Here is a 26,323-nt window from a genome sequence, read left to right on the forward strand (position 1 = left end):
AAGCTCCTTCACTTTGTGTTTTATACGCAGCACACAAAACTGCCTTCAAGAAATCAAGTGTCAGACAGGCCCACTGACTTAACTGAGTGTGTCAAGATATCAGGAAAAAGAGTGAGTTAACACCTAAAAATCAAATATCCAATGAAACAGGTTTCAGAATCATCCTCTAGTTCCCCATCCCCATCTACTGGTACTGGAGCAAGTCAGGCCCATGAGGGCATCACGGTGAATTCAGAGGAGTCTGGAGCTTTTGGTCAACTCAGTTGCAATCTTGAATTCCACAGAAACACACAGTAACTAGTGAATTTAGAATAAATCTTGAAAGGGCACAGGATCCAGATGCACCATAGTCCTAACACTCACTGCTGTTGTCTCAATATAGCATAAAGTAATTTGAAAAGCAACAGCTAAGGATTTTGGATGTTACTTGGATTTAACACAAGTAGTAAAAAGAAAGAGAGAAATGCGATTTTTAAATTGAAGCTGCAGTTTTAAATACCCAGCAGCAACAAGAGCAAATGAATCATCTTATTATCGCTAACAGGCAGACCCCAAACAACTGTGGATGCATAGTTATGGCTGAAGGACACAAACAGTTTGTAAAACATGCCACGTGGAAACTTGATACTTCTGGTTAAATAGGATTCATTTATTGAGATGATGAGGATATCTCCAGCACAGCTGTGACCATACACCAGAGGTAGCTCCTGTATTGCCTAAACAGTTCCTGAACTTTAGGCTAATCCTCTAAACCTGACATTCAAAACTTGTTTTTAAGGAATTAGCTGTCTACCCTCGTGTGAAAAAATAAAGCCAGCCTCTCCTAACTCCTTTGACAACAACTCTATAAAAAGGTGATTCTTAAATACCCTTGTCCGGTTTTCAGTTGTAGTCCACATATGTTAACTACAGCATCACCACCAGCCATCACTTGTCTGCAATGGTCCTCAGAATGCTGGAGGTAATTGTGTGTGCAGAGCCAGACAAGAGCGTCGTCTGGAGCAGAGCAGAATAAGCATAAAGACCCAATAGTTTCAGAAATGCAGGGTGATTTTTGCACCACTGAACAGATATTTGACTGAACACTAAAATAAAGCTGTCCTAGGGAAACATCTAAGGATAAAACCTCTCTGCAGAGAGAAAGAGTTCTTAAAGGACACACACTGACCTGTAAAACATTTTGCTAAAGTCTCCCCATATCGAACTGTTACTCCGTAACTCCAGTCTCAGAAGGCAGTGTTCATTTCTGGGTTTAGCACTGCCACTTAGCATATGAATCATAGAATCACCAGGTTGGAAAAGACCCATCGGATCATCAAGTCCAACCATGATACCAGCTTATTTCAAATGCAGGATTTGGGATTTTCAGCACTGACAGTATTACTATACCTATCGACTTTAACTCATCAAAGGTCTCCCCAGTCTTCCAGGCACACCTCCCAGGATGCACTTACCAAGAGAGAAAGAAGCTGCTTGCTAGATTCTTGGATGTTTTCATGCAGGAAACGTGCCCTAAATAATGCCAGTTTAACAGTTCTCATACACCTAAAAATTAGCTGCTTGGAATCACAGCTTCCTGTTTGGTTGCATGCATATCTTTGCTATAAAATATACGGCTCTACCAACTGCTTCTTTATGAGCTTGTAATAAACCAGTGACAAGACAGTGCAAAACAGGACTTATTTTCACTTTCATCAAGAAGCAATTCCTCGGGCATTAAAATGTGACATAAAATCTTTTAATATATGGAGCAATCTCATTAAGTTCTCTGTAAAGAAAGGAAAATACAGCAAGAGATACAAAAGCTTTTAAAACATGCCAGGGAATTTCAGTGGGAAGGCAACAAATTATGCAAACCACAGGCATATATAACACATTAAAGATGTTGGCCGAGACATGAAGCAACCACAGAAACGTTTTTTTATAATATGATTTAACACCTATTGTTCATGAACTAGAAAGCAAACATTTGCTCCTTTCTGATTAATATTAGCAACTCAAAAAAAGGGCATTCTTCCAGTGACTGAAATACATTCCCAAGCAGCATAGTTCTTTCTGCAGAAAAGCTTCAACTAAAGCACAGCCAAGTATTGCCTGAGAGATTGAACACCAGGAAAACTCTACACAGCAGAGATTCCCACTGTCAGATTTTTACTTTTTCCTGCTTTTGAGGGAGCTGTTGTGAACTCTTACTCTCTTCTGTACTGAAGAAGCAATCTTCATAGATGCTTTCTTTGCAAGGGACTGTTCCACAGCTCCGGGTTTCCATAGCAACAGCTGAGCATCCTCTCCACCCGTCAACAGAGACTCATCCATCAGGTTCCAGCAGAATGAGCGAACAGTGGCCGAGTGTCCTCCGCAAAGGGTACTCACCAGGCTTAGTCCGTCAGTGCCACAGCCAATTAGGTGAATGTTTCCTGTGGATGTTCCCCCAATAAGGAAGAGTTTGTCTGCTTTTTCATGGTACAAGCCACCTACCAGGTAATGCAAGCTGTCGTTTTCAATGCAGACTGCATCTCTGACATCCAGAACATGTAACAGTGTTATGGGTTCCTCGGTATCTAACTGAGCAATGTCCCACCAGCAAAAGCTCTCATCATGTGTCGTGCAGTAGACCTGCCTATAGTCTTTCCCAGACCAGCCAATAAAACTTACCGATGAATCTGAATTGCAAGTTGATATCAAAGCATCATCTTCATTATCCTTGTTAATGTCGAACACGTTAACCAAGCCATCAGTTGAACCAGAAACCACCAAATTGGGTTTGACAGGATGAAAACTAATTTTAGTGACATCATCATTGTGACTTTCAGAATAGACTCCCAAGGGTTCTTTCGTTGCCCTGGCACAGTCTGTAACGCCTCTCGCATCCCAAAACACCAGAAACGTGTCCTTTTCAACTTCTTCTGTTCCAGCACAAAGTATGAGATCACTGCAGTTGATATCAAAACTGATGAAAACGTTGGAAGGATAGCCACTAAATACCTGCACAGCTTTCTCAGTTGCTAAACGAATATCCCAACATTTCACTGTCCCATCGCTGCATGCTGAGAACACTAAGCTGTCACAAGCATGTGCAAATCTGACTCCACTAAGTATCCCAGGACAGCTACTGTACTCTCGCAGGAAGTTTAATGTATCCCTGTTATAAACTCTAATTGACTTATTGGAACATGAAACCGCCACAAAGTGACTGCCTTCAGATTGAGCAGGTGTGGAAACATCTATATCCAGTAAGTAAGCAGGTTCCTCACTTAGTGTAGAGCGTTTTGCTATGCGCAGACTAGCAAGCTGCTCCTCTATCTTCTCCACTGCAGTCATCTCAAATGCTGATCCTAATGTTGCAGAAACCTGTAATAAATAAAACCCAAGGTAAGTTTTAATGATGACATTTTGAAATAACATTAACTTTAAAAATATGTATGAAAAAACAACTTGCACAGAGATGACAAATGAAGTCAAAATTTAATTATCCTGATGTCCTACCCACTACAAGCTCATTTACAGAAAGAGAGAACTGGAAAGGGCTCCCTGAGTTAAGAAACTCAAGTCTCTTGTGACTGTAAGCTACACATCATATAATCCCCCTTAAAAGATTAAATAGTCTGTCTGTGAACCGTGTGAAAGTCACTTAGCTATATTTGCTTTATTATTTTTATAAAGCAAATAGTAGAGTGACGTTCTCCAAAAGTGGAAAGAAAATCAAGTCATCGCCACTACCTGAAGAGGAATAATTTTTGTTCTGAAAAGTTGCTAGCAGGCACAGCCCACAAATAGTTGCACCAGTACAACTGCAGGAGACTTCTCAGGTGAACTCTTCTGCTGGGAGACGCACAAGAGGCAGCCAGAAAACAAGACCAAAGTTATGTAGAACTCCAGCCCAAAATGGCCAGATGAGATAAATTTTACAAGTATTTATGTGCCCAATGATGCACGTAAACACCTGCCAGCACAGCACAGACCACTGAGACAGGCTATGTGACACCAGTGGAATCCACTGGAATTCAGCACCTTTGGCTTTTTCATCAATTCTCCAAAGAACCTTAAAGGTTTTTGAGGCTCCCATAAAACCACATACCTCTGGCTCTTAATACAACTAATGAAAATCTTCCCTTCACAGGTAATTCCTCTCTGGCACTACTGAACCCTCCTAGAAACCCACACAATTTCAGTGATGCACACAAATTCAAATTCTACCAAGCAAAACCAAAATTTTAAAATATTTGAAATACATTTTAAAATCTTCTCATACATGGATTCTCTTCTAAAGAAATGGTGTGCCCTTAAAAAAAAAAGAAAAAGAATTCTTTTGCAGTAAAGGTTTTCATCAACTTACAGTCAGAAAAACTACTGAAGCATTTAAACTTAAATGAGATCTTTGCCACCATGAACAATAGGTGGGTTTAGTGAGTTTGCAAATTACAATAATTTTTAAAAGACAGATGTAGGTGGGGTATGTTGAGTAAGCAGAACCATCCACATGAATGACTTCTGTTAAAATTACAGGTCCAATTAGCCCATTCTTCTATATTAAAAAAAAAAACAACAGTGAGGGAATCCCAGCAGGTTCTAACGGGTCAGCACTCCAGTGATTTGTCCCTAGTACAGATTCTTCAGGTTAAGTGTTCAAAAATTGCCTTATTTCCTTAAGGACTAGGCCAGCACCCAATCCTAGTCACCACATGCATGACAGGAGGCTTTTTGAAATAATCCAAAGGGAGTACAAATCAGGCAGACTCAGAATGCAAAACAACCTTCTCATGCCTTCCCAGCTGTCCCATCATACTTTTATCTGCAAATTCTTCCTGCTGGATTTTTAGAGATGGAATGAGGAAGTTCCTATGTATTCCTTGTTTTTGAGTAATTATTTTAATGGTCCACAAGAGACCAGCAACAAAGGAAAAGTCACTATGACAAAACTGCATTCTGCATTTCTTTCTTCCTGGTGGTGTTTGTAGTTTCAGGGTTTTGCTTTCCCTCCTCCTGTTTAGTGCACAGAAGTATTCATGATGCCATACGACAAACGAGCAAATTCTTAAAAAACAGCTTAAGTAGGCACATTCATAAAAGCTTAATTCCTAAATCACAAATAATCTCACTAAGCTATTTGCCTCAGTAATATCCTGACAATGAGGTCCCCAGGTTAATCTTCTCCATCAAAGCAACCTTTCAGAGCACATCTCCAAGTAATTTCTGCCATAAAACACAGACATCCTGTGGAAACTCCTTTACCCTCTGAGGAGGAGAAGTTCAACGTGTTTTCTGGCATTAGCCTGTGCACAACCCAACCCACAGAGCTTGCTCCTTACTCACTTTTCTGGGTATGCCTTCAAATAGAACAAGCTTTTACTAGAGCTATTACATAAAGCAGACTGCTCTCAAATACCACTTGCTATGTTGCTCAAGCAGAGAGCTATTTAAACTCCGGTGCAAATTACTGATTTAAATTTAAGATCTAAAATATTTTAATATTATTAATTGGGACAACTTCTACTTAATTCAATTTATGGAAGAATTATAATGGAAGATCCCATTTAAATACTATTTCATAAAAAATGTTTAAAGGTGGAGAAAGGAGTTTTCATAAACAGCTACCCTGTAGTGTTCTAGTTATAAAAAAACACTAGGTTCTCTCTGTAAATTCTTTGTAAGAAAAATGGGGTTTACCAGACTGACTTGAATTTCAAGCTCCAAATATTCAGACTTTTTGCACTCAAAAGGACAAGTAAACTCAAACAGATACGTTCCTGACAAATACAATCCATTTGGAAAGCAAAATGCAGTTGTTTAAATATTACTTTGATAGAGAATAGTGTTCATCGAGCAGTTTCTACAAGACTCGTGCCAGAGCTCTTCCTGCTGCGGAGGGGAGGGAACTCTTCAGGTACCCATAAGGTGTAAAAAGCCCGAGTCTGCAAAAGCATGTTCATTCAGATTTAATAACATTTTCTGGGAAATAAAGTTAGTCCAAGATAGCTCTGGAGCTTTCACCCCCCAAGTGACACAGGTACAGCTATTCTGAAATACCAGAAAATGCTGGTCATGCTCCCAGACAGATGTGCAGTTTCTAGCATCAGGAAGCTGGAAGGTACAGTTTCCAATTCTATTTCCACTGCAACAGCTAAGAAGCCTTAGAATTCCATTTGATGGCAGCCAGTTTTTTTGCTAAAGATTCAGTAAAACATCTACCATAGCAAGAAAGTCTTCAGACTCTTATGAAATTGTGACTGAAAGTTATATAAACAATTCTTGCTCAGACTTCAGGGTGTAGCTGCCAGCCCTTCCTTTTCAGAAGGGGAAGTCACTGTTGTATTTTGATGGGAAAGTTTAAATGGCAGGAATTGGATCTGTGTTAAATTTACGAGACAAATAGGAAACAATGGTCTTCCAAACACAATAGAAGATAACTAAGCGTTGGACTGCAGCCACCTACAAAGCACACGCTGCTCTGTTCTGCAGAAGTGAAAAACTTCTAGTTTAGCACTCCTTAACTTACAACACAGGCATCAGTTTTGTGATGGTCACCAAGAATCCTTTGGCAAAGTAAAGATCTCTGAAAGCTGACACAATTTGGAGATGTATATGTACTTGGCACAACAGCCAGTTGCGATGATCAGCGAGGGGAATTACTCACACCAATGTGACAACTGTGACACAGAGCCTTCGCGGGGGACAGACAGCTTGCTCTCCAACTGTTCCAGTCTCAGAAGGAAGGGCAGAGAGAGCACTAGCAAAACCTCTTGTTTCCCCAAGGTACCTCTTGCTCAGAACATGAGGTAGTTAAATTCAGGTCTTACTTATTCCAGCTCACAATTGCTCATTGACTGGATCTGCAGCCTCAACACAGACAAAATCCAGGTGATGTTAAAGTGTCAGGCAAACACCACCATGTGGATGACACACGAGTATCTGGCTGAAAGTGCCTGGCTACGGTTGGTCACTTGTGTTTGAAACAGAAGCCCAGTCCCATCCTCAGTGCCACCTTTCCTTGTATGTAACAGCTGCCCCTCTCACCTGCATTCACATCTGCATCCCAGACAAGGTAAAGTCCCTTCTCCAAGTTAACTCTGGCACTCCTGTGCTGCTGCATCTAGTCCTCCAGATGACACCCATGTCATCTGCTCCATAAATTAACTTCACAGATAAATGCAACCCTGCACGCCTCCTTGATACCACAGCTACCAGAAACAAAAAGCTTCTTGAAGGATACTTGAAACTCATTGCATCTTGGAAATCACAATATTCTGAAACAACCTAAAATATTTTGACCTCCAGGGCATCCCATAACGCTCCTCTAAAAACGAAATAAGCTTGATTTTTTAGAACAGAAGTCATGAAGCAGAAGGGACACCAAAGAGAAGGCTGGATGAGGCTTTGAGCAACCTGATCCAGTGAGAGGTGTCAATGCCCATGACAGGGGGTTGGAACTAGATGATCTTTAAGGTGCCATCCAATCCAAACCATTCTATGATTTTCAGAAGCCTTTGTTATGTATTTCTCACTAATCTAGAGTGGAAACAACCATACAGCCAGACTTAAAGCAGCCAGGCAGGCATGCCAAAAGCAGAAAGGTGAGCATCCATCCACACAAGCTAAACATTTAGTATTGCCTCAGCATACACTGCTGTGCTCTTTCTGCAGTACTCTAAACATCACAGTCTTTACGCAGCCAAGAGGCCCACGTGTCCTCTTTAATACAGAAAGTTTTTTAAAAAATAAACCAGCAAATCACAAGTTATTTTCCTTCTCCTTTCAGTTGTGTACACAAGATGCTGCCAAATTGCATAGTTCTCATTTCCAAAAGGGAACGTTAGCTCACCAACGTATCGAAACATAAAATTACCTCTCTGACAAATGCCATGGAAAATGTGGGAGAAACAGAACTTTGCCTCAAAGATTTAATCAGTAACGTAAGAGTAACTTATGAGTAGGAGGGTAAAACACACATAAAAATGAAAACAACCTGTAGTATTGGCAATCTTCTCTGCAGAGGTCAAATACCAAAAATAGCAAGGGATTTGAACGGCAGCAGATGAAATCTTGCACCGTTCTTTCCTATTATAAACAATACAAATTGACCCTACCTTTATTTTCACAACTATCAAAAGTTCAAGAACAAAATGAGAACCAACCTGGAGCTCTGGGCAGAGGAAAGCAATTCATGCATGCAACATGACATGTGGTTTGCATTTTAAAACAGAAATGCAAAGTACAAGGTTGGCTGAGGAGAACACATTAGTACGCTGCACTTCACTAATGCAAAACGTCTTTAGAGACCTCTCCTCACTGGCACCACTTCACAATAGAAGATGGATCAGCCAAACGATCTAAGTGCTGAGGGGAAGCACAAAACACCCATCAGGCATGCATAATTTCTGCAGGATACAAACTCCTATAGTTCATTTTGTTATTTTATCAAAGCAGAGAGATAAGGTGCTTTTCCAGCATTCCCACAAAGCCATTTTAAGGCAAAAAGAAAAGGATTTAGTCTATCAGGTAGGTAGGGAATAAGATGCATAAGAGGCTATGCTAAAGTGCGGAGACAAGATATAAACTGCCATGAGAATTATTTCATCTTTCTGAATCGGCTACATCTAGTTTCCAAATGTAACGCACAGCAAGAAAAAACTCCACATAATTTCATATTTGCACTACAGAGAAAAATATTACATCAGGAAAGCAGAAAGGAGGAAAATGATAAAACACTACCACAACAAAGTCTATGGGAAGAGCAAAAAAAAATGAGGTCTACTGAACTAGCTGCATTCCATGAAATCAATCCCATCCCACCCTCCCACCCATTACAGACCTCAGGGTTTCAAACCTTCTCAGTAATGGAGAGAAGAGCTGTACGTAGGACAGATCACTGAGGAAATAGCCTTAAACAACAATATTGGATAGAGGAAAAATGACGAGTCAGAACAAGGAGAGATGGAAAAAGTCACAGGTACTCAACACTCTGGGGTTCAATAACGCAAAAGAAAGGAAATCAACTTTTGCGTACTCATCTTTTGGGGGCATAGGCGGGTTTTCCTGTCAACACAGAAACAAAGCCACTTTTTGAATATTATACCATATATCTGCAGAGAGAGAACACAAACCCAACTTTTTAATTTGAGCAGGTGTAGGTTTAAATGCATAAATAGTAAAAGTCACACATTGAATATTTTCAGCAGAAGAAAACTTCTAAAATTAGGGGGGGTTTGGTATTGTATTTCAACTAGAAAGACCTATTCTGATTTTGTATCCAACACTGAGAAATATAGTGGCGGCAGGCAAGGTTTGGAAAATATAGGGATGTCTTCAGGTCCAAATGGCAACGAACTGACACTCAAACTTGAGTAAGTGAAAGCCTTTTCATATAAAGTCATGAACCAAAAGAGTCAGTAAAGAGCTGCAAAGGACCCACAAAACAAGTCATCGTAAGAAAAAAACTAAGTGTAGAACAATCCAATGTACAACTGAAAAAAAAACCCAAAAATAAGCCAGGAAACACCATATATTAAAAAAAATAAATAAATTTGCCTTCAACTTTAAGCAAAATCTATTAAAAGTTGATGCTCAGCTAAACTACCTTCTCTAGAAAAAATCTGAGGCCAGCATAAAACACAAGAAACACTTTCTAAATACTCTAAGAAGCTGCGTCAAACATTGTTTCAAACATGTTGGAGAATTTTCCCTTTTCAGCTTTCCTTTTAGATCCAACTCCACGCTAGCGACACAGACCTACCGACAGAGGAGCAGCACAGTTAGCTCTCTGTCACCGAAATCATGCTGCCTTGAGCAACTGGATCCAGCGGAGAACTTTCTGGTGAGGGGGCCAGTTCCTAACTGTGGCCTCAGCAGGTAGAGGATGTTACTGCATCCAGGCGTTGATGAGGCATCCATCCAATGAAGGAGACTGCAAAGTCATTTGAGCATAAGAGATGTTCTGTTTTACTCCTATGGCTGTTCTCAGATCAAGCTGACAGAAGCTGCTGCAGAAACAATCCTATCTTATTAAGGCAGATCCAAGAGATTCACAGATAAAAGTTAAATTACAGAAAGAGACACTGTAATTGGGACATTTACCTCCTACATATTCTCCTTTATTTTTTGTGAAGAATACTGTATTTTAAAACCCTCTGTGAAAGCTTACCTAAGCCTAAACTGCACACTCACAGCCTCTGAAGAGGTAAGGGACAAACTCTGCATCCTCAGGTGGATCCTACAGAACAGGCAAGAGCTGTCAGGCAAGCTGTCCTAGTGCTGGACCTTGCTGTTTGCATCAGAGCAAGTCTGACGTGGGGGTCAAATACCAGGTTTGTGCTTCTGCTCCTCCCAGGAACACAGTTCTGAACCTCACTGCAGCCCCACAGGCTGACAACACATGGGGTGAGGCATCCACACCACCTCCTAAAAGAAGGATAACCATCTAACAGGGAATTCGTGGTCAGCTCTGTGACGCTCTAACAACCACCTCCTCCTTCTGACAGGACCCAAGATATTGGTTAACACTCCCACAGGGAACAGAAGGTGGATGTGTGCACCCAGCAACTCCACAAGACTTCATTGTCCTAGGCAAACATCAAGGCTCCCAACTCCAGCAGATGCTGGATCACTCACAGCTTCAGAACACAGCACCTTTGTGTCCTGGTGTTCATCTGTAACGTCACCACGGCTATCCAGACAACCCACTGCAAAACTTGAAGAGAATCCCAAGTCTCAGCCTTCTGCATTTGTGTTTATCTCAACAGACCACAGTGACCACAGAAGAGTAATTTCCTTTCTCTGCGAGTACCTCCCACCGTAGACACCACATTGACATTACTTTTGGTAACCACAAGCATAGGAAAGAAGATACAAAACTACTCAGTCTCTCAATTATGTACAGTCAGCAACTACTGGAAATCATACATGTAAGTTCCAACGTTCTCCTGTGCGTAATATTTTTTCTCCGCTCCCTTTTGCACAATATAACCATGAGCAGATAAGAAAAGGTCCATAGCTTTCTCTGAAGCACTCCTCATACATCTCATTGCTGACACCATTTTCTTTTGTTAAAAAGGTGAAAGAGCTTGCTGTTTGACTCAGAACTAGATCTATGCACCAAGATCATCATCTCACAGGAAAGGAAGACAGAAATAAAGATATCTGTCTAAGCGGATCCGTACAAGACCCTAGCTTACACTTACTAGTCCTGGCTCTGGAAGAACAGCTTACTAAGTAATTCCCAGCAAGCTGAAATGTTCACTCTTTACTTTCTTAACCAGTGAAATAAAGACAGTATTTGCCTAACTCATAATACCTACGTAAACAAACACTCGTCAGCATCAGCCTTTTGAGAAAAAAAGCCTTTTTTTACAGCATCACACTGAACATCTACAATACAACATAAAATGCGAAAGTCACAGTAATGCTGCAATGCACCTGCAAATTCCACAATCAAAAAGTGTTTTGATATCCTTTCAAGTTTGGGATTACATGAAAGAACTCCAAGAGTGATGATTTTCAGGGCCATTTTAAGCTGGACCACCACACAAATGGGCAACTCCAATGATCTACCCTACTGATAAAGGTAAAAGGAAAAAAATACTTATGCACCTGCATAAGAGTCTGAAATAATATTTATTTTCTTTGATTTAGACATCACCACTTGGTACCAACGTCATCATATTAAAAATACTGGAAATAAGTCAGAAGAATATCAGTATCAGTAAATGTTGCTGAAATTCTTCCAAAGAAATTGTTTGTGCACGACAGGAAACATGGGAAATTTCAGCCTAAATTTAAAAGCAACTGGAATAAAAAGATATAAAGAAACTTAGCTACAGCAGGAAAAACAGCTCCCACTACCCCATACCGGTGCCAAAATACCTATAATGAGATAAAATGTTTTATTTACCAGAATATTTTGGAAGTTCCTTCACAACAGTAATTTAGCTTAAGTACGCTTCATTACCAGAGCTCATTCTTCAAAACAAAGACCATTATGTTTTCAAGACTCTTTTCTTGAAAAACCACGCTTCAATCAGCTACTACGATTATCATCTTCATGATGGATGCTGCTGGTGAACCGATAAGGTGTTCTTCTACACGTGCAGATTTTCCAATCATGACACTTGTGTGCCCAGCAGTTTTTAACACGATGCTAACGTCACTGCCTAAGCAGTTCTCTGCAGTTCCAGATGTATCGTGTGAGCACAAACACCAAGCAAGCCTCAGCACAGGAAACAGCTTCTCATTTTCCTCATCTGCTTCCCCAGGAATATGCAGATCACTACGATACCTTCGCCAGCCACATCCTATAGTATCCATTTTTGATAATTAGCTAACTCAGAATATCACCGCATCAAGGTAATTTGTCAGACTCTTTCCAGTATCAAAGCAACAGGAGAAATTGGAGGTCCGTGTGTGCCTGTGACAGTTCACAGACTATCAATTTCCAAAACATGCTCTGTGTGCACAGCCTGACAGCTGGAGGCTCTGCTGAAGCCCTATCATAGAATCATAGGATCATAGAATAACCAGGTTGGAAGAGACCCACCGGATCATCGAGTCCAACCATTCCTATCAAACACTAAACCATGTCCCTTAGCACCTCGTCCACCCGTCCCTTAAACACCTCCAGGGAAGGTGACTCAACCACCTCCCTGGGCAGCCTCTGCCAGTGCCCAATGACCCTTCGCATGAAAATTTTTTTCCTAATGTCCAGCCTAAATCTCCCCTGGCAGAGCTTGAGGCCATTCCCTCTCGTCCTGTCCCCTGACACTTGGGAGAAGAGGCCAGCACCCTCCTCTCTACAACCTCCTTTCAGGTAGTTGGAGAGAGCAATGAGGTCTCCCCTCAGCCTCCTCTTCTCCAGGCTAAACACCCCCAGCTCTCTCAGCCGCTCCTCACAAGGCCTGTTCTCCAGCCCCTTCACCAGCTTTGTTGCTCTTCTCTGGACTCGCTCCAGAGCCTCAACATCCTTCTTGTGGTGAGGGGCCCACAACTGAACACAGGATTCGAGGAGCGGTCTCACCAGTGCCGAGTACAGAGGGAGAATCATGCCCTTAGCTCACTCTTCAATGCTTTGTAGCAGAGAAATAGAAAAAAATGCCTTATAAGTGACAACAGTAGGACGGAAGAGGCTGAAATAAAGGGGTTTAGGAGCTATGTTGACTCTATCCTGTTCAAGAGAATTCACCTTTCAGTCATAAAGCATGCTGAGGCATCGAGTACGTGCACATTGCACCCATGCAAGGCTCTCTCTTTAGCACTTTGTTTTCAAGAGCCGTCAGGCAGTGTTTACACTTGAACTGCACACAGCACTCCAGCGCTAGCTTCACCAACGCCAGACACATAAAAAGGAAAAATTACTTTTTATCCAACATTTACGTGCACTGTGATTTTCCACCACATTGCTCTGTGTGTTCACATTCAACTTCTCTTTCACTACGAGAGTGACTTAGGATTCAGTCATAAAAAGTGGAATAGCAAAAGGGAAGAGCAAAAGAGCTAGCATGTAGGTATTGATACTTCACCACTTTCTGATTAAAAGACCCATTGCGTGCAGCAACATAGACAATCCCTGATGGCAAATCACAAAAACTGTACCCTCCTTTTAGCACCCATATGAGCTGGGTGGGGAGTTTATTTTTGAGACCTACCCAGCATCTTCAACAGACAGTGCTGTCCTGAAACAAGAAAAGGATAAAAAGCAAAGTCTACAGCTTTATGCATTTCAATAACCCTGCTCTCAAGCCACGTTTGTTCTTGAGGCTTTAGTCAATCCATATATCGCAGGGTCACAGCAGGTTGCCAGCAGAGCTCTTTGCTGAAGCCAATCTCATGATAACTAAACCATAATCAAGTACAGGGGAGGATGGGTTAGATGATCCAGGGATTGAACTGTTTATTTTACAAGAAGTAGATGGGATGCTTTGCCTTGTATAGTTGCCAAAGACAGAATGAGAGGGGATACAATTACTATCTACAAATACATCAAAAATAAATGATGAGAAGGAAGGGGAGCTACTCAAGAACAATACTGGCACAACATTTTAAGAGCATAAACTGACCATAAATAAAATTTAGAGCAGAAATTATAAAGTTTATCTTTCCAAATGGTTTCCAATTAAAACAGTAGAGGCAAAAACTTTGACTGTCTTCATCTGCTTTTATAACTGCATCAGCCTGGCACCCACAACTGCCCTTGCACAGGGCAGTTCTTCTTGTGAAGAACACAAACAGGAAGGCAGACTGAAAAACATGCAACTATGAGGTAAGACGGCCCATCATTTCTTTCTGGAAGATACCACACTGCCAGACAGGCAATAGCAAGACGCAACATTTGCTTGCTGTGTAGTTTCAGAAGCAGTATTAAGACCATACTAACAGGATATGAACGTGCACAGACAGAATGCAACTTTCCATGTAAGGTGGCTTTCCGGCCCCCACCTCCCTGAAACCATCAGGATAAAAGTCCAAGGACTTGAGCAGGGCCCTTCCAAACAAGCACATCTTTTTTTTGCAAAGGCTGTTGGGTGCGAGATGCAATGCCTCCTTCTTGAGTTTGAATGCTTACCAGTCACTGCAACATAGAACCATAGACGTTTTGTCCTGTAGTGACTGCACTTCTCAGTCATGACGCCAGCGGGGCTGAGAACACGTGCACTAAGGCAACCCCACAGCCATTTCCAGTTCCACGGTTTGTCTGGTGGCAGACGTTGTTATTCTGCACTCACCCCACTTGATGTCAGTAACAACCACTGCTCCCCAGCCGCTCAGCTGCTCTCCATAAGCAGCAGCCACAGACTCACACGAGCACCTGCTCTTTATATCACATCTACAGATTTTATTTGGTTATGATAAGCTGACTATCTCCTTAAGAGTGGCATTCAAGGAAACAAAAACTTGATTTATAGTCCAAGACATAGGAATAAAGCCTGAGGTACTGCAAAGAACATTATTAAGGTACTGGCATTTTTTGATTCCTTTTAAAAGCCCCAGTTTCTCAAATCAGATTGTTAATGAAAAATCACAGCCTTTGCTTAAAACTGTGTAGCACCAAAAACTAGAGAAGAAATCCTCAAATTCAACTACACTGCAACTATCTGATTTGTCAAAGAGATGAAAAATAAGTTACAGACTAGTTTTTTTAAAGTCTCGTTTTTGTAAATTCCCTTCAAAGCTTTTGATCTTTCAAACTTCCTGACAATGCACAATGAGACTCCCATATTTCCAAGCCCACAAAAGCATATAGGGAACAACTGACTTTTGTGGACTTATATTTGCTATTTAAGCATCCAGCAAGTGTCAAGTCCAGAAACACCTATCACTAAGTTTTCCCTGGAAAACCAAATCAAACCCAACAATTAAGAATCTTTTCCCCTCTCAAACTGCAACACTCACATTTGGCTCTTCCAAACACTCCTGAAGTAGGAATATTTAACGTATGTACACCTCAGACATTAAACCACTACAACTCATCTTAGAAGTATTTTCCCCCCTTTCAAAACTGAGTTATGTACTTATTCCTTGAATATTTTGACAGATACCAAGTAAACCAAAGTCAACTTCACCTCAAAAAAAAAACCCAAAATCATATACAAACCCAAATAAGCCAGGTGTGCTAGTAACAGAGCTTTATGTTTCTAAACAAAAGTTATTGCTTCCACAGCCACCTGCTTGTCCCTTCTGACTCCACAAAGGAGTAACAAGACTTAATTCCAGCTCTCTCAGTCATTCCCATATCAACAGGCGTTGACAAAAGCCTATTACTAAAAGATCCTCAAATTATTTAAAAGCAATCAATATCTGAAGCTTCCTGTTCCAGGTACTGCCAGCATAGAATTCCATCAAGCAGGCAGTTGGCCAGTTTTACTTAAATGCTGGACTGTCTTTACACCAATTTAATGGCTTACTAATTGTACAGCACTTTTAGATCTTCTTATTTTTAATGAGAAGCTGAGCGACGGTTTTGCCTTGAAATAACAAGCAAGGGAAAGAAGAAAGATCATACTAGTTACATCTGGCTGCAGAAAGGAGCAAGTGAGAAGTCGCGAAATAACTGAAAAGCAAAATAAAAAAGACAGATTCTGCTGAAGAAAAAAAATTTCAAATTTTCAAATTTAATTGCTGCTATACAAAAGCACAATACAGCAAAAAATCATTACACCCTAAAGTTAATTTTCTTTGGGTCAGCATAAGAAAAATTAGTGTTTTAATACATCTGTTTTTTCACAGCTAGGACTCAGCTGCTATATTAAAAGAAGAGTTTCCAGAAGCCTTTAGTTTTGATTTTTTCATTAAGTTTTCATTAGCTGGGAAACTAGAGGATTAACAAAAAATAGCAAGTGCCCTTAGAAGTTCACAGTAAAGTCTTATACAAAACAAGAAGTCTCAAAGAGCAGAACAATAGGGACTAAACACTGGCATTCCTCTGTTTGTTGCAACTTTTAGTCTGAAACTAACCATGAAGGTCACCTCAAAACATTTTCAACAATACAAATAGCGTAAGAAAAATAATAATGAAACTCTGAGAGTGTTAACATAGTCTGCAAGAAATGCCTTCAGATTACGTGAAAAGGGGAGATAAATTTGTGAAGTCTATAAACAACAGTGCAGATGGTTTGTCTTGCAAAGGAGATCAGCCGAGATAATGCATTAGTCCTTCTGGACCTAAATACCTGACATGACAAAACAGAACAAAGCCATATCAGGCAGAATAATTTTTAAGTAAATATTAATGTGAACTTGTTAAAATGGACAGCTGCACAATATACGGTTTCTGCCATAACTCACAAAATATTCTGACTGTTGAAACCCTTGGATATACTGTAGGGCCTAGAAACAGGACAGAAAACACATTCTATGCTGGGACCTTCAGAACAACCGAATGAAAGCACTCGGTATTTATCTTGCAAATACTGAGCGCAATTTTTTCCATGTTACAGGTTGGTTTGCTTTCTTTTTCCAGTGAGCCATCCACCCCCATCTCCTGCTTTCTCACTGAAATATTTTGTTCAAACTCGCATCCAAGTTATCAGTTAAGGCAAAATACATCACAGATACAATTCATCCCAAGTACTGAAATGTAACCTGAAGGTAACATTTCAGGTGAGACATTCTTCACTATCAGTCTACAGCTTTATCTATGAAAGCAACAATTTTCTATACACAATTTCACAATCCCTCCCCCTCCCGTTTATTTTAGAAGCTGATACAACACACACTGGTTGGTTACATCCATGCACCATTACCTCCACATCTATTTAACTAACCAATACAGAATTAAATGCTCCAAGCTTCTCTACAGACTGCACTGAACATGTCTCATCTGTACCCAGTGACTGCACCAGCCCCTCAAACTTAAAACATGCTTCAGCTAGGGCTGAACCCGCACAAGTTCTGCTCTGTGCGTAGGTGTAAAGTGCTGCAGTGGAGCTGCCCTTTCCTGGGGCTTCAACAGCTGCAAGTGGGAAGGAAGGAACAGTCTGGGAGCAGCTTAGAGAGGAAGAAAAAGGGAAGGAAAAGAAGGCGGCAAGAAGAAATAAGACAATGCAGCCACAAGAATTTATTTAACATTTCTTTTAAAGAAAGAGACGGTAAAGGAAGAGGAGAAGGGGAAGAGCTAAAGGAGAAGTGGACAGCAGCTAAGGTTAAAGTCTTAAGAGGGTACAGGCATGTTTAAATTTGAACTTGATAAACCCACATGGCTATAGGAAACATGCTCTTTTCCTGTTTTCTCACGTCCATCATTGCCCATCTTCATCATTGCAGGTCTTACGAGGAGTGGCTGAGAGAGCTGGGGTTGTTTAGCCTGGAGAAGAGGAGGCTGAGGGGAGACCTCATTGCTCTCTACAACTACCTGAAAGGAGGTTGTGGAGAGGAGGGTGCTGGCCTCTTCTCCCAAGTGACAGGGGACAGGACAAGAGGGAATGGCCTCAAGCTCCGCCAGGGGAGGTTTAGGCTGGACATTAGGAAAAAATTTTTCATGGAAAGGGTCACTGGGCACTGGAACAGGCTGCCCAGGGAGGTGATTGATTCACCTTCCCTGGAGGTGTTTAAGGCACGGGTGGACGTGGTGCTAAGGGGCATGGTTCAGTGTTTGCTAGGAATGGTTGGACTCGATGATCCGGTGGGTCTCTTCCAACCTGGTTATTCTGTGATTCTGTGATCTTGCACCTTAACTACTCGCAAGTCACAAAACACATTCACCTCCAAAATTGGCCTTGCCAAGTCTCTGACTCACAAGACTCAACACTTTCTTCTAATGTCCGGTGTGAAACCTACTAACAGACCAGTCACCACACAAAAGAAGCTGTCCCACATAGGAGACATCTTTTCATCCACCAATTAAAATCAAGTCCTAAAACCCTGCACAGGCAACTTTACATCAACATGGCTAATTGGCACGATACTGCAGATTTCCTTCAGCTTTGCTTTCTTTCAGAAAAGCTCATAATCACGTTATTTGTATAGTTACAGTAAAAGCACACCAAAGGTGCAGAACCCAGCTGGGAAGTGCTGCCAGCTCGTAACAACCCAAGCCTGGTTTTAGGTGAGACTTCCCACATAGCCAGGTATAGACCAGACCCTGGCTCTGCCCAATGAAGGACTCTTGCCCCAGGACTGATGCAGTGAAAGAAAGAAAACTTTAAAACAATTACCTTGTATTTATACAGGGCATTTAAAAAGTTACCTGAACATCATAGGTCATCCCATGTTCAGCAGAACTCCTACGTGGCAAAACAGAAGAAACTGTTCCCCAAATTCCCAATAACACACAAGAAACAGAAGAGGCCCCACATCGCTGCCTACCTATGCAAAGGCTCCTGAGGAGTCCTAGGCCCACCTTCTCTACTGTTCTTTCCCCCGTAAAGTGATGGAAAACGCAAACAGGCACCCTAGTCTTTAACCCTAAACAAACAGAAACCAACATCTAAACTTTAAACAAACATTATGTAAAATTAGCTCCTAGAAAGCAATCTTTGGGATAGACAGGAACAGAAATCTTTACAGTTACTCTGTAACAATCCTATAGGACCTGCTCTGCATGCACATCGCATGGGAAAAGGTTCTCAAACACAGCACATCTTGAAATATCAGTTGGTTACATAAAACATTATCTAAGGACATCATCAGTATCACAGCTTTGGCAGTAGTATCTCTAAGTGTTCTTCAAAAACATTTTAAAGTTTGTTTTCAATTGTCCCCAAGAGAAAAAGGCAAACTTAAAAAAAAAAAAAAAACAGATCAAAGCATTTATTCCTTCTCCCTTTAATTTCTTTACATTTCAGACTGCTCCTGGTATTAAAAAAGATCCCCATCTTCACCAAATGTAGGTGAGGTCAGCTGGCACTTGCAGTGTAAGTGAAGCAGTTCTATTCACACTTCACCAGCACCACAACCAGCAAAACAAGGCAGATGCTTCAGTTCAGCCAAACAGAAAAAAGAAAAGGCAGTGATTAGGGAAGAGAACCTCAGGAGCCCCCTTTCTCCTCCCCACCACACAGGGCACCACACACGCTAAGAGGCGTCCAACCCCAATGCACAAAGGCTGCTGCAGAGCCCGGACGAGGCATCTCTGGGCACCTTCTCCCCCAACCCAGCTCACTCGCTGTGGGCAGCCCCCATCCTCCCCACAAAGAAATTCACAGGAGCAGCCCCTGCCAAACCCACAAGAGCTTCCTAAGGTTCACCAAATAACAGGATAAACTCACAGCATAAACGGGGCGGTCCTATTCACACTTTACCAGTGACACAGACAGCATCACAACCAGCAAATCAAGGCAGATGCTTCAGTTTAGCCTAATGGAAAAAGACAAGGCAGTGATGAGGGAAGGGAACCTCGAGAGCCACCCTTTCCCCTTTCCACCGCACAGGACGCCACATACACCAAGAGACACCCAACCCCAATACAGAGGGGCTGCTGCAGGGCCAGGACGGGGCATTTCTGAGCAGCTGCTCCCCCAAACCAGCCCACCCGCTGCAATGTGAGTCCTTAACATAACCCAACATTAACAATTCTGCTCCTCACATCCCACCGGCAAAGATTAGACGGCAAACCTCATCCTCCCTACACACAAACCCACAGGGGGCAAACCCTGCCAAATCCACAGGAGCCCTCCCCAGCCTCAAGAGAGGGGACTCTCCTTGAAGAGGTGATCCCCCCAAAGGGGCACCCTCCCCACAGCGACACCCTCATGCAGACACTACCCAGGGAAGGCTGCCACCTCACCCCAGAGAGACCCCCTGCACCCCCCTCCATGGTCCCTACCCTGTCCTTACCCCAACCTGGCCCCTCCAGGGCTTCTGCAGGGTTCCTACCCGCATCCCCACCCCAGCCTGGCCCCGACAGGGTCCCTACCCACATCCCTACCTGCATCCTGGTGCCTCCACAGTCTCTACCCCCATCCCTACCTGCATCTCAACCCCTACCATATCCCTACCCGCATCCCTACCCCATCCTGGCCCCTACAGGGTCTCTACCTCGCTCCCTACTCGCATCCTGGTGCCTCCAGGATCCCTACCGGCATCCCTACCCCATTCCAGCAACTCTAGGGATACCTCCAGGGTATCCCTACCCACATCCCTGCCTGCATCCCTACCCCATCCCAACCCCTCCAGGGTCCCTACCCGCATCCCTACCCACATCTTGGTGCCTCCATGGTCCCCACCCGCATCCCTACCTGCATCCCAACCCCCACCGTATCCCTAACCGCATCTCTAGCCCATCCTGTCCCCTACAGGGTCCCTACCCCCATCCCAGCACCTCCAGGGATACCTCCAGGGTATTCCTATCCCATCCCACGGTCCCCACGAGCATCCCTACTCCATCCTGGCCCCTACAGGGTCCCTACCTCGGTCCCTACCTGCACCTTGGTACCTCCATGGTCCCTAGCCCCATCCCCACCTGCATCCCAACCCCTACCATATCCCTACCCGCATCCCTACCCCATCCTGGCCCCTACAGGGTCTCTACCTCGCTCCCTACCCGCATCCTGGTGCCTCCAGGATCCCTACCGGCATCCCTACCCCATTCCAGCAACTCTAGGGATACCTCCAGGGTATCCCTACCCCATCCCAACCCCTCCATGGTCCCCACCCGCATCCCTACCTGCATCCCAACCCCTACCGGATCCCTACCCGCATCTCTACCCCATCCTGTCCCCTACAGGGTCCCTACCCCCATCCCAGCACCTCCAGGGATACCTCCAGGGATACCTCCAGGGTATTCCTATCCCATCCCACGGTCCCCACGCGCATCCCTACTCCATCCTGGCCCCTACAGGGTCCCTACCCGCATCTTGGTGCCTCCACGGTCCCCACCCGCATCCCTACCTGCATCCCATCGCCTCCAGGGTCCCTCCCCGCGTCCCGGCCCCCGCACACTCCCTCCCCGCCTGCCTCAGAGCCGCGTGCTCCCCGCCGCCCCCGCCAGCCCCGCCCCCCTCGCGGCGGCCATTTTCCCTCCGCGGCTTCGGCGCAAAGGAAGCGGCGCCGCGAGGAAGGCGATTGGGCGCGGGAGGGGGGCGGGGGGCGGGGCCACCCCGCCAATCGCCGCCACGGGATTGGCTGCGCCGGGCCGGGGGGCGGGGCTTCCGCCGCGGGGCGGGGCCGAGGCGCCAATGGGCGATCGCTGAATGGAGCGGTGACAGCTCCCACTGGGTCAGATTATTCCAAGCCCCATCCAGCCCGGCCTTGGACACCTCCAGGGGCGGGGCAGCCACAGCTTCCCTGGGCAACCCGGGCCAGTGCCTCACCACTCTCAGGGTGAAGAAATTCTTCCGTATATCTAGTCTAAATCTGCCCCTCTCCAGTTTATACCCATCGCACCTCATCCTATCACTCTAGGCCTTGGTGAACAATCCCTCCCCAGCTTTCCTGTAGCCCCTTCAGGTACTGGAAGGTCACTATAATGTCTCCTTGGAGCCTTCTACAGGCTGAACAGCCCCAACTCTCTCAGCCTGTCATCATCTGGAAGGTGCTCCAGCCCTCAGATCATCTTTGTAGCCTCCTCTGGACCCGTTCCAACAGCTCCATGTGCTTCATACGTTGAGGATTCCTGAGCTTGACACAGGACTCCAGATGAGGTCTCGCAAGAGAAGAATGGAGGGGCAAGATCAGCTCCCTCAATTGCTCCCTCCCTGCTGGCCACGCTTCTTTTCATAGAATCATAGAATCATAGAATAACCAGGTTGGAAGAGGCCCACCGGATCATCAAGTCCAACCATTCCTATCAAACACTAAACCATGTCCCTCAGCACCTCGTCCACCTGTCCCTTAAACACCTCCAGGGAAGGTGACTCAACCACCTCCCTGGCAGCCTCTGCCAGTGCCCAATGACCCTTTCTGTGAAAAATTTTTTCCTAATGTCCAGCCTAAACCTCCCCTGGTGGAGCTTGAGGCCATTCCCTCTTGTCCTGTCCCCTGTCACTTGGGAGAAGAGGCCAGCACCCTCCTCTCCACGACCTCCTTTCAGGTAGTTGTAGAGAGCAATGAGGTCTCCCCTCAGCCTCCTCTTCTCCAGGCTAAACACCCCCAGCTCTCTCAGCCGTTCCTCAGAAGGCCTGTTCTCCAGCCCCCTCACCAGCTTCGTTGCTCTTCTCTGTACTCTCTCCAGAGCCTCAACATCCTTCTTGTGGTGAGGGGCCCAGAACTGAACACAGGATTCAAGGTGCAGTATTTTGATGCAGCCCAGGACACAATTGGCCTTCTGGGCTGCGAGTGCACGTTGCTGGCTCATGTTGAGCTTCTCATTGACCAGCACCCCCAAGTCCTTCTCTGCAGGGCAGCTCTCCATCACATCATCCTCCATCCTGTATTGAAATCGGGGATTGCCCCAGCCCATGTGTAGGACCTTGCTCTTGGATTTGTCGAACCTCACAAGGTTCTCACAGGCCCACTTCTCCAGAACAGAAAAGTCCTCATTTTGTGATATTTAAGTAATAAATAAAGGAATAAAAACAGCAAAGGCTGCAGAAGGCTGGCATCTGGCCAGCACTTCAGGAGCCAAAAAAGATGGGAGGTGAAGACAACCTTTATTTCAAACTCTTCAAAGAGGGGGAGATGCCAAAGAAATAGAGCAGGGGGCTGCTTTAGAGACCTCAGGCTCAATAAAGGACCGTGGGGAGCAGGCACCAGGAGGACACCTATTGTAATTGGTATTGGGAAATGTGATTAATATGCATGATTTTTATGAGAAATATAATACATATGTATAAATGCAGTGTATAAAAAACCTGCTACTTGTAATCACCAGCATATATAGTAGGAGGCTCGATCCTCCCCTATATCTGTGCGAGTAACACTTATTCACTGGTAAAATATTGAAAAGGACAAAGTCTTTGAAGCAAAGATGATAATATTTTTATTTTACCATTCAGCACTGAATGAGATGCCCTTCTAAATAAGGCGTACTGTCTTTCAAAAGCAGTAGGTATATATACTAGTTTTAGACAAAGAATCATATTAAGTCCTCAAAGAATGTTTACTTTTTGGGGTTACCCAACCATGGCTGGAGACTTCCTTTAGGTTATCTCCTGCACCAAGACAACTACATCTTAGAAGACAATTAAGCATATCAATAAATTCTTGCAGCTCTGAGAGAGTGTTTATTCTTTCAGGTTATTCATCCATGTCTGGAGATTGTCTGCATATTCTCTCTTGATACAAGACAGATTTATATTCCAAGATAATTCAACATACAAACCAGCTGTTACTTTGGAGGCTTTTTTTTTTCATGTATGGTGCATTGAAGACAGAAAAATATCTAAGCGTGTGACATCAAAGCACAAAGACCCAAATTACACGCTTACTGCTTCCACAGTAAATACCTCCCATCACTGTAGCGAAGCCTGCTCCTGCTGAGCCCAGGACTGGTCACTCCTCACACTGCTGAGAGCTGCTCTGAAAATTTCCTAACAGGATGCATATAATTTCATTTAAGACGATACTGTATTTAGCACAGCATACACTGTAATACTTAAGGCTGTATTGTAAATGTCAGCATTACAATGAAAAATATTTTCACTTAGCAGTTTCTCATCTTGAGTTTCCTGGGCTGGTTAGTGTTGCCACAAATTCAACAAATGTCTTCTGTCCATTGTTCACATAGTAAAAACAGCTGCAAGATCAACTGGAATGTGACACTTCTGCAGCCAGGGATTTGGTATTCAGTATTGCCAGATGAATTCCGGCTATGTCAACAGAAAGGACAATTTTCTCTGCTGAGTCAGTGTACAACAGGTCGAAAAGCATCCGTAAAGTTCACCACAGAGATTGCACAGCGGTTGCTCCAGGTATCACTTGTAACTGGACAGATAGAACTTGAAACAAAAGACATTTTTAGGAAGGAATCTTTATGACACCCACTGTAAAAGAAGGTGAAACAGTCTGAGCAAATCCAAGTTTCAGTGCCATGCACTCTAGGACTGAGGTTAGATCCTCAAACCTCACATTCGCTAGAACAAGAATTTTTTTTCTGTGTGTTTGTTATACCACAACACGTGTTGTGACACAGCTGTATTGCCAGCAACTTCTGGGTGCTGCCATTATGCACCACAAATATTGTTTGCATTTTGTTGTTGGTTTGTTTTTTTTTCTGGGTTGCATTGCACAAAATGCAGGTCAGCGTGAACTGAGATTCTTACCCCCAGCAAAATTCAGTTAAAAAAGGGAAGGGGCAATGAAAGTGCCATTATTTTTAGAGTCATTTCATGCATAGCATTCAAAGCAGAGGAAGAAATGTGAGTACCTAGAAGTAGCTGAAATTACTGTTACCAAGACACCTGTCATAAATAATGTAAGGCTTGATAATTCTGAATGTTGCTTGTTTTGGTTTTAACTGGAACGATTCAGGTAGTCTATCAAATCAAGCAGCTATACCTCACTCCTTAACTATCTATCTACTGAGTCAAGATTATTTTGTGGTAGTAAATTTCGTCCACCTATACAAACTTTTAGAGTACAGCAAATCGTAATTAACTTGTAAGTACATGTAGCTCAAGTATTACATACCAGGGATCAATGAACATAATTCTATCAGCAAATTCCTCCAGCTGAAGTAGCAGAAAGGAATGTGATTTGCTGGAGAAAGAGGGGTTTATTTTGAATGTCTTTAAAAGTCACAGCTTATTCGATTGTTTCACTTTTCAGTTCTCATCTGTTTCTTGGGAGGGGGACTTCTCTCGGTAACTTTTTGCAATTCTACCTGCAGAACTTGATACAAAATGTAGAAATGAGGTGAATTTATTATGATTGATGATTATCAAGGTCCTGGATTTACCGAAAATACTTCAATGCTTAATTGCCACTTAGTGCTGAACAAGCGTTTGATAAACCAAAATCAAATGTTGATTAAACGATGTACTCTAATTACATAGTACAATAAAAGGATGTTTTGATTGCAAAGTCAAGTTGTCAGATAAGGACACTATATTTTAGAGGTCAGCTCAGAGTTAACAGCTTCTGACTTCAGAGAACCTAAGCCAACTTTCCACATCCTGTCGTGAAAGACTTGTTTCCACCATCTCTCTGGTGCAGGAATTCTTAATTTTAATAGCAGTACTATTGGTAACAATGCTCACAATTTCTCATGTCCTGCACAGAGTGCCAGCCTGAGATTTTATATCTGATCCTGCCAAAGCTGAAAATCAGGCCGTGCACCATGGGCTCCTCCTCATCCTCACCAACTGTTCTCTGCAAGTATCCCTAAAAGGCTGAGTGGGTGTTCCAAGCTAATTCAGGTTGGGAAAATAGCCTGTGGACAAGAATTTCTGTTTTCCTGGTCGCCCGTTCTTTCTGAACACCCATGCTGGGGGATATGTGTTGAGATTTGGGTTTTTATTGGCAATATTGTTAGTGATGAGAATTCCCCGTTCCTGAAGCAGAATGTTCAAAACTGGACCCTGCAGCAGGTGCCTTCCACCTGAGCAGTAGCACCCATGGTGCACGGTTCACCTAACAGCAGTCTTGGTTCTTTTTGTATTTGTATGGAGACTAAATGGGATAACCTAGCTTGAGCCATTACCCTTCTTCCTGGCTTTTCCCAAGCTCAGTATTAAGGCAACACATTCATGTGCGAGCTTCCTGAACACAGCACAGACAAGCATTATGAAGCAGCTCAAATCTGCTACCGAACGGCTTTTGGGGTGGGTGGGGTGTGTGTGTGCAACTTCTTAAGAGCACGGATTTGTTTGTCAGATTCCGTATGCTGTATTTTTATTATTTTTTTTTTGTTGGGGGGTACCATCTTTACCTTTTCTTCAATGTCTGCTCTTTACATTGCAATTGAAACTGGTTGACACTGAGATCAATTGCAGAAGACTTGCTCCCAAAAATCCAGGTTCAGGAG

The 26,323-nt window shown here is 43.3% G+C and overlaps 1 protein-coding gene across 6 annotated transcripts in view; it reads right to left on the reverse strand.

The window, feature by feature from the left end:
• Positions 1-1,791: 1,791 nt before the first annotated feature.
• Positions 1,792-26,323, reverse strand: part of WDR89 (WD repeat domain 89) — a 52,411-nt gene continuing 27,879 nt past the window's right edge. Inside the window, exons 1-2 of one of the 6 annotated variants that reach the window (XM_069856852.1) lie at positions 20,829-20,850; positions 1,792-3,351 (exon numbers count right to left, since the gene is read on the reverse strand). In XM_069856852.1, the coding sequence (XP_069712953.1) occupies positions 2,152-3,321 (1,170 nt within the window). In that variant the 5' untranslated portion in view covers positions 3,322-3,351; positions 20,829-20,850 and the 3' untranslated portion in view covers positions 1,792-2,151. Of the gene's footprint in view, positions 3,352-14,548; positions 14,572-18,635; positions 18,659-19,688; positions 19,777-20,828; positions 20,851-26,323 lie in introns of those variants that run through there. The other 5 variants (XM_069856849.1, XM_069856847.1, XM_069856850.1 and 2 more) reach the window with 5 other exon arrangements.

This window comes from Phaenicophaeus curvirostris, chromosome 5 (assembly GCF_032191515.1).
Source record: "Phaenicophaeus curvirostris isolate KB17595 chromosome 5, BPBGC_Pcur_1.0, whole genome shotgun sequence".
NCBI lineage: Eukaryota > Metazoa > Chordata > Aves > Cuculiformes > Cuculidae > Phaenicophaeus > Phaenicophaeus curvirostris.